At 30.6% G+C, this 13,211-nt stretch overlaps 1 protein-coding gene across 1 annotated transcript; it reads left to right on the top strand.

Moving 5' to 3' along the window:
- The first annotated feature begins 8,728 nt into the window (after window positions 1-8,728).
- Window positions 8,729-11,446, top strand: LOC18044159 (superoxide dismutase [Fe], chloroplastic). Its single transcript, XM_006436959.2, has 9 exons — window positions 8,729-8,938; window positions 9,038-9,087; window positions 9,337-9,405; window positions 9,595-9,786; window positions 10,042-10,213; window positions 10,317-10,438; window positions 10,838-10,864; window positions 11,001-11,024; window positions 11,116-11,446. Exons 1-9 carry the CDS (start codon window positions 8,881-8,883, stop codon window positions 11,212-11,214), a joined length of 813 nt encoding a protein of 270 aa, XP_006437022.1. The 5' UTR covers window positions 8,729-8,880; the 3' UTR covers window positions 11,215-11,446.
- The last annotated feature ends 1,765 nt before the right edge of the window (window positions 11,447-13,211 follow it).

Genomic DNA, 13,211 nt, shown 5'->3' with positions numbered 1-13,211 from the left:
ATACCTTGAAGAAAATAAGACTAGACATTGTAGTGATTCAAGAAACCAAGAAGTAAATTTTTTATAGGAAAGATGTAACTAGTATTTGGGGTTCTAAATTTAAAGAGTGGGTTTTTTTTTTTTTTTTTTTTTTGCCTTCTTTGGGGAGGTTAGGAGCTATGGTTATGGTTTGGAATACAAAATCAATAGAATGTCAGATTGTCTTATGGGGGGTTTTTTCGTTATCTGTTAAGATTAAGAAGGGCAACAATGTTGAGTATTGGTATTTAGAGTTTATAGTCTTGGCCGACCGAGAAATAAAATGGCTTTTGTTAGAAGAATTAGCTGGTCTTTATGGTGTGTGTAGTCTTAATTGGTGTGTCGGTGGAGATTTTAATGTGGTTAAATTCTCTTATGAAAAATCAAATAGGGGCAGAGAGACTAGTAGTATGAAGATGTTTAATGAGTTCATTAGAGAATCTAAATTGACATATCCAGAGTTAATTAATGCCTCTTTTACTTGGTAAAATATAAAGGAAGGAGGTCGTGTGTTGTAAGCTAGGCAAACTTTTGTTTTCCAGTGGGTGGAAGGGATTTTTCATTGTTTTAGGCAAGAGGCTTTAGTGAGAATAACTTCATATCATTGGCTGATTTTGATGGACTCTAACTTCAAAAAATGGGGTCCTATGCCTTTAAGATTTGAAAAGGTATGATTGTTCTATCAGACATTTAGGAATAACTTTAAAAAATAGTGCAAAAAATCTCAAGTTTATGGATAGGAGTTGGTAGTGTCGTTAGGGTGCACTAAATTTAAAACCTTACTACTAGTATAAATAATTAGTACAGAGCGAGTAAGAATCGATCCCACAGAGACTATGCTAGCTGTATTTATTATCAACCCTAAAATATGGCTTAAAATAAAATAATAATAGAAATAATTAATATAAATTAGTCTAACTAAAGAAAATGTCAATTATAAATAAAATGGGAGTTTTTGAATTTTTAACTAGATTGCAAGAAATAAAGAAATTAAACTATGAAAATTTTTTTTAATAAAAACTCTAATTAAATGAGAAAGAAATAATAATGATGAAAATTTTGGTTAAAGGATCATTCGCCGCCACCAAACATGCACATAATATATCAATTCTATCATCAATTTATATTGAAACTATCAACCGTAGACAACAACAAACTCTGTTCGTCTCAATCTTTCCTTAGTGTGTCATTAGGCAAACAAGTTCTTCACCTAATCTCTAACCATTAAATAATTTAAAACAAGCTCTTTAAATTTAAGATAATGGAAGCGTTAAGTAGAGAAAGATATTAGGTTGATCTAGGCAATAAATACACAAGCTCAGATTATTTAACCTATGTTATGTTCTCCAATTGAAATCACTGATTCCAACCTGCTACTTATGATCAAAATCTCAAGACAATTACAGATTAAGAATTTTAATCTAGCAATAGAATTTATTCAAGTCCTATCTAATTGGCCACTCAAATAAGACGAGAATAAAATCATAAACATTAATTATAGAAGAACATAAACAATCTCAATTAAATAAATTAAATGATAGAATTTAAATTAATCATATGACATGTTTGGGGCTTTAAATTCACACTCAACCAAATAGAAAATCTAGTCTAACATAATTAAATTGGGCATAAGAAAATTGATAAAACCAATCATAAAGATTAATTCAAGCGGCTGCCTTTTTCTTCAATTCCTTCCGGCTGCTAATTTTTTTTCCTCTCCTTTGCGGCTGCAAATTGTTCAGTTTCTCTTGCTGCCGATTCTCCCCCTCGTGTTGTTTCCACTTGGCCCTTATATAATGCTTCAATTGTGACTTTTAAATCCTTGCATGGAAAGAATTAAATACAAGCCAAAACCGCCACTTTCATAACGTGCTTGCCATTTAAATTGTCATGCAAAATATTTGCTTCCTTTTTTGTCTTCATTCACAAACTCTTTTGATTGGTCATGCTTAAAGCCAAAAGGCTTTAGTCTTTTCTTCCTCTCACGTGCTGGATGGCAATCTCCTTTTTCCAATTTTAGCTCCATGTGATGGCTTAGCTTGTAATTGGCTTGCCTTCCTTTTTTACTTCCATTTTTCAATTTTAGCTCCATGTGCAAAATTAATTTTGCTTGGCCTGTACAAGCTCTAATTGGAAAATATTCTTTATTTCTCCAATTCTTGATCTCTTGTGCACTTTTGTCTCCCAATCTTGAATTCATTTCCTATGCTAATTCTCTCAATTAGATTTCTTTTTTTAATGCTCCGATTTAATTTCTTTTTAATCCCAGAAAATACCTAAAATAACAAAATAAAAATTAAGATAAAAATTAATTCAATAAAAATATATTTTACTAAATTAAAAATTAACTAAAATAACTAGAATATTTAAGACCAAAATAAGAAAAAGATGGAGAAATTAATAGCAAAATATATAAAAAATATGCACTTATCAGGAGTGATATAAATTTATGAAAAAGCTTGATTTGTTGAAAAGATGTAGCAAGGGGTAGAACAAATAGATTTTTGGGAATGTGAAAGAGCAAAAACAAAGGCTATATACTAGGCTTCTAGATTTAAACTTAATGGAGCAATAATAAAGGTTGAACAGAGAGAGGTGAAACCAAACAACAGTTGGAATACATAGTTTTTAAATAAGAGTTTATGCGAAGACAAAAGGCTAAAGTTGAAGATTGATGATAATTTTCACCAGATTTTAAAAGAAAGATTAGGCAGAAATAATATCAATAGATTGAAGATTGATGATAATTCCATTATACAAGATGAGGTTGCATTGAGAATCAAATTTTAGAGTTTTTCCAACAACTTTTCTTAAAAGAGCATTAAGGTCTGAAATTGAAGGGTTAGAATGGTGTCCTATTTCAGTCACCAAAGCATCTTTGATGGAGAGACCTTTTGAGGAGGAGGAAATTAAGATTGCTATTTGGACTTGTTGCTGATATAAATCTCCTAGTCCTGATGGGCATTTGTTGGTAGTGTATTAAGATTATTGGGATGTTCTTAATTAAGACCTGTTAGCAGTTTTTAGGGAATTTTACAAGTCTGGTGTTATGAACTCTTCTACTAACTCTACCTCTATTTGCCTTATTCCAAAAAAGAAAAAGCCTTCAAAATTGAATGAGTTTAGACCCATAAGTTTAGTGACAAGTCTTTATAAGATCATTTCTAAAGTCCTTTCTCTTAGATTCAAAAAGGTGTTAGAAGAGACCATTTCTTACTATCAAGGTGCTTTTGTAAGGGATCGATAGATCTTGGATGCAATTTTAGTCGCTAATGAAGCTATGGAGTAGCATAGCAAATGCAAAAGACCTGGTCTTTTTTTCAAATTTGAGAAAGCTTATGGTTACGTTGATTGACACTTTTTAGATTTTATGTTGGAAGCTAACGGTCTCAGGTAAAAGTGGAGAAGTTGGATGAGGGGCTGCTTAAATTCTATTAGTTTTTCTATCTTCTTGAATGGCAGACCTAGAGTAAGATTCATGCTTCTAGAGGTCTTCAACAAGGGGACCCTTTCTCTCCTTTCTTATTCACAATTGTGTTTGATGTACTTAGCATATTAATGGACAAGGCTCAAGAATCCACGCTAGTTGAGGGTTTCTCAATTAGTGAATATAAATTTTGGTTTCTCATCTCATCTCCAATTTGCTAATGACACAATTTTCTTCCATTCCGATGATGTAGGAAAATTTCATAATCTTCTCAAAATTATGGATTTCTTTTGTGTAGTTTTCGGCTTGAAAATTAATTTGAGGAATAGTTCAGTGGTAGGCATAAATTTCTAGGATTAAAAGTTAATTGACTTGGCTTCTTCAGTTGGGTGTGAGATTGGGAATTGGCCTTTAAAATACTTAGGATTACCTTTTGAGGGGAACCCCAGGAAAGTTGATTTTATCCTCCAATCTTAGAAAAAGTTGAGAAGAGATTAGATGGGTGGAAGAAAGCGTGACTTTCCAAAGAAGGAAGGCTAACTCTTATCCAGTTTGTTATGTCCAGCCTTCCTACTTATTTTATGTCTTTATTTCATATTCCTGTGTCAGTAGCTATAGAAAAAGTTATGATGGATTTTTTGTGGGAATCCATAAGGGATGGTAAAAAATATCATTTGGCAAGCTAAAAGGTAGTTTCTTAATAGCAATCCAAAGGACGACTAGGGTTAGGAAATATTATTAACAAAAATAAAGCCTTGCTAGGGAAGTGGTTATGGAGATTTCCTTTAGAAGTTAATTCTCTTTGGTATTGTGTTATAAAAAGTAAGCATGGGTTGCGTAAAAATGGTTGGGATGAAGTTGATGTTGTTAGGGGGAGTACTAGACGTCCTTGGGTGTTTATTTTAAAAGGAAAAACATATTTTTTTATCCAATTTTAAGCTGATAGTTGGTAATGGGAAGAGAGTTAGATTTTAAGAGGATTGTTGGATTAGCGAGGTTGCTCTTTGTGATCTTTTCCCTCGATTATAAAGGCTTTCTTGAGGTCGTGAGTGCTGTATAGCTAGCCTATTTAAGCATTCTATTATGCAATGGAGTTGGGATTTTACGTTCCTTAGAAACTTAAATGATAGAGAATCTGAACAATGTGTTGAGATGCTTGGGATCCTATATGGGTTTTTTTAATGATCTGAAAAAGGTACGATAGTTTAGAATTTAGATAAATGAAGATGTTTTTCCACTAAATCTTATGAAGATGTTTTTCCACTAAATCTTACTTTTGTAGTCTCATAGATAACCCTAATGCTCCTTCATTTTCTCTTTTTCACCTAATTTGGAAAGCTAAAGTCCCTGCCAAGGTGAAATGATGGTTTGGTCTGTTGCTAATAGAAAAATCAAAATGAATGACATAGTTCAAAAAAGAAGACTTAATGTGGTTTTATTTTCATAATGATGTGTCGCTTGTAAAAATGTATCAGAGAATGTCAGTCATCTATTTCTACATTACAATGATGCATACTTTTTATGGTCTAACTTGTTTGAGAAAACAAAAAGGAGAAAAAAAAGGGAGAAACTAAAGATGTATCATGTTCCTACCTCTTATTGGAAAGTGTTTCTTGCTTAAAAAGGAGAAAAAAAAAAGCAAGGGTTTTATGGGACTATGTAGTCTTGGCTATTTTTTAGGTCGTGTGGAATAAAAAAAACTAAAAAATCTTTGATAATAAAGATAGGGAAGATCCTTCACACCTATGGGATAATTCCCTCTGTGCATCTATTATTGTTGAATTTAAAGACATTTCTTTCTTTTTTATTTTGCTTAATTGGGATGTTTCTGGATCTTAAGAGGTATGCATTCTTAGTGAGTTGGTGTTTCTAGGTTTTGGGATTTTTTTTTTTATCTTTGTAGTTTTTTTAAGTGTTTTGTTTAGGACATCTCTTCCTTATTTTTGTGGATTTGTAGTCCCACCGATCCTTGTACATATTTCATATAGTTTAATATATAATCTTTTGTTTCTTAGCAAAAGAAAAAATTATCATTCATTTAGTAAATTGCATCAAGGGCATTTTAGTAATATAAATCAAAGTAACTGATATTTTAGTAAAAGAAAGATTACACAAAGTGTTTATTAGAGATTTTCTTTTACTAGTTCCTGCCATTTGTGTCTACTCTTTCACCATTTTTTTTTATTCTAATCACAAATTGATCCTGAAGCTTTTGATATCTTAATGAGAAGTTCAGCTATTAAAAATAAATAATATTGACAAATTTCTTTATGAGAGTTGTCAATTAACTAGTTGTATTAATATTGACCTCCAAAGTTGTTTAATTGAATGTTTTTCAAATAATTTTATTTGATTAGTAGTCCGAATTCAAGTCTTAATTGATTTAAGATTTTGGCTACACTTCTATCTTAAAAATATATATATAAGAAAAATTGTACTTACATTGGATTCATTTCGAAAAATTGTACTCACAACAGCATCCATACTACCTCGGTATCCAAGTATAGGCATAGTTATTATGATACATAGAAATAGTGCTGGGGCAATAAACAATTATGTAAATAATATTAAAGTTCGAGAACAAATTTACAAGGTTATAATTAATAATCAATTTAAAGTGATATATTAACCTAAGTTGTTTGACTTTAAATGAGAGACAAATTTTCATCCTTATTTTCATTGTATATATTCAGTGGGGCAAAACACCTACTATAAAAGTTTAAATGAAATGAAAATTGTAGAATGATAATAATATGTAAACGTTCAATTAGTCTTTATATTTTGGGTTAAGTTTCTCATTTAATTTTTATATTTTGAAAAATATTTCAAGACACCATTACTATTAATTATGTTATGTTTTTATCCTTTTCTTTTTTTTAGATTTCACAATAATAAAAACTGTAAATTTATTGTTATGATTATATTTTTAGGGTTAATTTTCTTTAATTTTCATTGACGTCCTTAATATCATTGCAAGGGTATCATTTTAAAGATAAAGAAAATGTTAGGGTAGGAGAGTCACGTAATTAACAATAGAGATGTCTTATACTATTTTGAAAAATATGAAGATTAAACAAATACTTAATTCAAAATATAAAAACTAAATTAGCATTTATTGTATTGAATATATCAAGTAGTTTTATTTTTGTTATAGGAAAAAGGATTGATAGACCCAACGTTTAGAAAATGGACATGTCCAATGTCAATATATTGGCTTGTAAGTTAGAGGGAGGTAATGGTAATTATAAGTTGAAGATAATTTTTCTATTAAAATTAGAGTAATGATACAGCCACAAACTCTTGTACAAACTTATTTTGTACAAACTGACGTGGCATTAATTCATTGGTTGAATGAAAATATAAATTAATAAAAACAAATCATGTGGGCCAAGTGATATTTAATTCAACTAATCTTATCATGCCACATCAGTTTGTACAAAATAAGTTTGTACAAGAGTTTGTGGCTGTATCATTACTCTTAAAATTAACAGAATCTATAATGATATTGGGGTTTAAATGTCTTTTTTCAAAATATTAGGAAGTTTTATAAATATTTTTGGGGTGCATCAATCCCTTTTCCTTCATTAAATCGACAAACTTTTTTCTAATTTTTTTATTTAACTGTAAAGTAAACGGTCTTTCTCTGTTTTTGGTTTAGGGTCAATGATTTGGAATGATAGGTGGGAAGGCAAATCACTCAATTAAAACAATTACTATGATCCCGGATGAGATTAATAAATAAGTAAACAAAAATGTTCTAAATGTTGCTTCACCTTTGATAAAAATGAAGCCTAATAGCTTGTAACAAAATCAGCCTTCCAAATCATCTCAGTAGAGACGACTTAGAAACAGAGGGTTTTGTAATATTTCAATTCAGTAAAAAGAGCAGTGACACCGCCACTGATGGATTCTATAATCACAAAAGGATTATTTTTAAATATCTGCCCTAAAGTTTGGGTAATTACACTTAAATGGTGAGTTTTCTTGTATCCTCGCTTGTCTCCTCTACCATTAATGTAGATACTTGTATCTACAAATTCAGGCGTGTGATAATTTATCACCCCTTTCCCTGACGCTAGCTCCAATGCCATTGATCCTCTTGGCATACAGGCTAAACGCAAAATCTACTTTCAACCTACCCGACATCGGCCCCTTTAGTGGTAACAGCGGTAGGTACATCGATGACCATGATTTCACCGTCGAATCCTTTTTGAATTTTCGGACTTCAGATTTCTTATCGGTTTCACTTCGATATTGGCTTTGAAGTTTGGATAAGCGGTTTTCAAACTTGCTGTTCGTATAGGGTTGGCTTGAGTTAGGTTATGCTGGGGTTTCGGAATTGGCGGCGCTTGTGGTGAATGTGAAGTTATAGGTATTAGTGCAGGGTTTAGGCACGTGGAGGTTTAAGAGTGAGGTGGCTCGTGATGAGGGAACAAATTAAGAGAGAGTGTTTGTTTTGAAAAGAGTACAAAATTTATAAGAGATGAAAATAATAGGAAGTTACCTTGTGGTGAGTTTTTATATTTTATAATAAAAAAATTTTGTCCCGTATTTTGATAGTGTGCTATTTTTTGTACTAATTATAGTGTACCTATCAATATGAGAGAAAATTGATGGAGGGATCAAGAATAAAATGTAAGGAAAACAAGATATTATGAACAAAACATAATTAATATGAATTCAGGATAGTTATTAGTAATTTATATGATATTTTTGTTAAAACGGTTGTACATCCATTACATTCGCTCTATTTATTTTTATCTCAAAAATATACTGTAAAAGTAAATATAGTTAAAAAAATCAAAGCATTTTAACCCCAAAGGGTATTTTGGTCAATTTGTAAATTCACTAACAGTCAGCTTGTATTTATGCTAATGGTGGGGAGGTAAGTGAGGATATCAGAAAACTTACCATCTAAATGTAATTATTCCAAAAATCAAGGGTACTTAAAAATAACCCAGTCACGAAAGTTCCTTAATGTTGGAAAGTGGTCGTTCATATTTTTTTTATTATTTTTTTAATTTTACTGTCATCCGTGTCTATTCTTTCGTTATTTGTTTTTTTTTATATCTTAAATATAAATATTTACAATAAAAAAGTTTTAATAATTAGTTAAGACTGAAGAATGAATGTTTACACGAAATTGTGTGCTTCTGTGTTCTTGTAAAATATTTTACTAAATCCAACCATAAAACATTTTAGTGGAGAAAAGAAAAAAACAGTAATAATAAAAAAATAATAAAGAAAAGGGCATTCGCACCCATTTATTGACGCTCGTTAAAATGTACTTGCCTTATCGTGTGCAGTACACACGCGGTGCCCATTGCACTAACTTCGTAGTACCACAACACAAATCAAGAGTCAACCCAGTTCACACACAGAGTTGTTCAGGCTTTGCTTTCATCTGCTATAACCAAAGCTGTAATATATAAGGCATGGCATCGGCGGCAGCAGCAGCTTCATCTGCTCCAACAATTTGGTTGACTGGCCAAGGTTAGGTAGCTACGATAAAGCTAGCCATTTCAGACCCTTTACTCTGTTTTTGCTAATCTATTAGTAATAATGTTGATTTTAATGGATGTTTAATTACAGGACTTGGTGGAAGGAGTACGCGATTGCCTTTTCATTGGAGAAACAAAAAGGTTTTTGTTATCTTATCTAGTTTAATCAATTTTAGTGCTGTCAAATATAGCACTTTGTTTGAGTTTTTGCAATTATCTAGTAATTAAATGATTTTTGAAACATAATTTTGGTGTAGATTCTCAGGTGTTTAAATGATTATCCAAACAGACAGTAAGCTAGTGTGTGTAATTCATCACAAACTTTGTGTGTGGCGACGAAATGTTTAGTTGTGTTATTTACTTATGTTGTGACGTTATGTACATGATCAGATGGAGCAGAGAAAGACTGGTGGCCGAATTTCTGCGAAATTTGAGTTGAAGCCTCCACCTTATCCACTGGTAAAGATTTCTCTATTTATTATCACAACTTAGCATTCAGTTGCAAGAGAAACTTACATGGGACAGGTGCACCACATTATCTCTGTGTGTACATCCAATAATTTTACGCACTCATTAGTTTTGAATTTATCCGATTGTATATGAGTTTTCTTTTGTCAAGGCTTATTAAATTTATATGTGGCATGGCAGAATGCTCTGGAGCCACATATGAGCAAGGACACCCTGGAATTCCACTGGGGAAAGCACCACAGAGCTTATGTGGATAACCTCAACAAGCAAATTGTTGGAACTGAGCTTGGTGATGGAAAGTCATTGGAAGATGTCGTTATTGCTTCTTACAACAAGGGTGACTTGCTTCCAGCTTTCAATAATGCTGCACAGGTATGTATATATGTGTGTGTGTGTGGGAACATTGAATCATTATATACATATATCCACTTTCTGAAAGTTTTAGTACTTCTAAATTAATGAATGATGGCTGATAATAATAACTTGTTCGAATGGTACACTTGCATTTTATTTTGTCACGGGTGTATACATCTAAGTAGTCTGAAGATAACACAGTAAACTAATTAAAGTCATCTTAATTCCAAAAGTTCCACAAGTTGTAATTTAGTACTTTCAATCTGTTTTTAGGCGTGGAACCATGACTTCTTCTGGGAATCCATGAAACCGGGTGGTGGCGGAAAGCCGTCTGGTGAACTTCTAGGACTGATTGAAAGGGATTTTGGTTCTTTTGAAAAATTTCTTGAGGAATTCAAGGCGGCTGCAGCCACTCAGTTTGGTTCTGGTTGGGCCTGGCTTGTATGTAAGTGACCCTCTTACCTCTTACCTCTTACCTTGCTTTTTGATATTGTTTTGTGCAACTCGTGTTGAAATGTTGCTCTGTTGTTTAATTATTTAATTTATAGACAAAGCCAATAATAGAGCTGATGTGGCTAATGCGGTGAATCCTCTTCCATCGGAGAAGGACAAGAGCCTTTTAGTGGTGAAGACTCCCAATGCTGTCAATCCTCTTGTCTGGGATTACTCGGTGAGTAGTTCTTTGACTTGCTAAAGGATTCCCAATTTACATTTATATCATTCCAACTGGGATAAATGACAGCAGCACTCTTATGATTTGATAAAATGGTTATGTGCGCCCTTTTTTTTCAGAAATGGTCACATATACCTGTTTTTGGGATACGTAGAACCCATTTTGTCTTTAGAAATTGTCACATAGACCGCAAGGTTTGTCCAATAAGGGGGTTCGTGTATCTCAAAAGGAATTTATATGACCAAATCTGAAAATAAGTGCCTCTTCACAACCATTTTGCCAATTCATGGGTGTTGTGGTCCATTTCCCCACAATAGGAAAGTTTGTATTTGCCAATTCTGTTATTTTGATTCTCTATATACGCAACTGATGATGAAATTATTGTTGAACTTGCAGCCGCTCCTTACTATTGATGTATGGGAGGTAAATATATACCATTGTGTTCTAGTTATTGAGAAATAAATTAATTTAAGTAGATAAGTTTCTTTACCAGACTAATCTAGTCTTAATTAACTGGTTACTAATTGACTATACTTTTGGATTCATTTTGTCTCAACAGCATGCTTATTACCTCGACTTTCAGGTAAAATTTTAGTTAAGTTATGGTGACGATAGATATATTTTTGTAACAAGGGGTTATATCTTACACCTGTCTCATCATTGTTTGCATGTAGAATCGACGACCTGATTACATATCAGTTTTCATGGATAAGCTTGTATCATGGGAATCAGTAAGTAAAAGACTGGAATCAGCCAAAGCTCCAGCTACCTAGATTGAAATGGAAGAATGATGAAGGAAGATGAAGAGAAAATAAATAATAAGCTGCTTGGTAGCAACACTATGTTGTGCTGATGATACTTTGCTGAACAATAAAAATAGTTAGGTCTTTGGTACACATTACTTTGTGATTAGTAATCTCTATTGTCAAAGTGTTGGTTTCTTCTTATAACAATCAGGGTATAATAAAACCTATCAAAGTATATGTATGAGTTACTTTTTGAAAATAGTTTTTGGATGACTAATATTACTTTCAGGCCTGTTTAGTATGTTGAATACTATTATCTTGGACTATAAATTATATTTTTAATAATCAATCAATAATTGTATTTTTTGATTATTAGTTATTTAAATTATAATATTTTATATTTCTATAGACATTACATATCAATATAATATTAATATTGATAAATTAATAAATATACTTGAACTGTATATTTATCCCAACAAGGGAGTTGTGGGATAAATTTTCTTAAGCGTGTGAGGTTATTTTGTGGCCAAGATAAGTTTAGGGAGATTGTCAATTTACCTCCTACAGTAATCAACATATACAATTTTCTCTCCTGTTGTTTTTATAATGACCAAAAATCCCCCTAATAGCATAAGTTTACAATATTACCCTTATTTTTAATTACTCTTTTATTTATATTTATTATAAATTAAATAAATCACATGAATAGAAACTAAATAAAAAATTAAGCATTAAAAACAATAAATATATGTTTTGATATGAACAAAAAAATTAATAATAATTTTTTTTTATACTTATTTATTTTGTGAAAATTTTCTTATAATAAATATATAAGAAAATTATTAGTAAAATAATAAAAAAATTATTATAAGAAAACTTGAACGACAAATAAAAATTTATTATAAGATAAATAATAAAATATTTTTCCTATACTTTTTACATTTAATTTTAAAATATTACAAAATGTTTATTATAAGAAAATGTTCACAAAATAAATAATTACAAGAAAAAATTTTATTATTAATTTTTTTGCTCATATCAAAACATATATTTCTTGTTTTTAATACTTAATTTTTTTATTTAGTTTCTATTCATGTAATTTATTTAATTTATAATAAATGTAAATAAAAGAGTAGTTAAAAATAAGGATAATATTGTAAACTTATGCTGTCAGGAGGGTTTTTTGCCATTATAAAAACAGAAAGTGAGTAAATGGTATATATTAATGACTGTAGGGGGGAAAGTGGCAACCCCCATAAGTTTAAGGGTGGGGTTATTTGTATTTTAGAAATTATTTTTGAGTACTTTATTATTTTGCTCATCAATTCATTAAATTTGAAAAATTAAGTTTTATTTTATATACTTTTTAAAATATAAAAAAAATTACTTAAAACTATTTAAATTAGTTTATTCAAAATACCAAAAAACATTTCAAGAAATTTAGCGTGATTTACAACAATGGAGTTAAGTCGAGTTTTAAACAAATTAAAAAATAAATCGGATCTCCCATAAGAAAGAAGAAGATGAAGATCCTGACTAGGTTAAACAAATTAAAAAATAAATCAGATCTCCCATAAGAAAGAAGAAGATGAAGATCCTGAGTCCTGACTAGGTTAGTGGGCTTGGAGTGTTTTTATTTTTATTTTTTTTTAAATCCAAGACAAAAAAAATATGAGTATTTTTGAAATACTTAAGTTTATTGTATTTTTTAAAAAGAGGGTCATAAAAAGATCTCACTATTCATTTCTCACAATTTCTTCATCTTTTCACCATTTTATCTCTTACCTCCAATACAAAAATTTTTATTTGATTTAACCAAAAAAATTTCTTGTTGAACAAACTTTGCCATTAAATTTAATAAGAAAATTTTGTTTGATTCAACAAGAAAATTCTAAAAAAAAAAATTGTATGATTTAACCAAAAAAAGCTTGTTAATTACACTTAAATGTAATTGTTTATAATTTTTCTATTTAAAAATTAAAAATAATTGAGTAAGGGAAAGAACATGTTTTGTAACTAAT

This window comes from Citrus clementina, unplaced genomic scaffold (assembly GCF_000493195.1).
Source record: "Citrus clementina cultivar Clemenules unplaced genomic scaffold, Citrus_clementina_v1.0 scaffold_4, whole genome shotgun sequence".
NCBI lineage: Eukaryota > Viridiplantae > Streptophyta > Magnoliopsida > Sapindales > Rutaceae > Citrus > Citrus x clementina.
The sequence above is the reverse complement of the archived record's forward strand: the minus strand, read 5'-3'. Positions and strand labels throughout refer to the sequence as shown.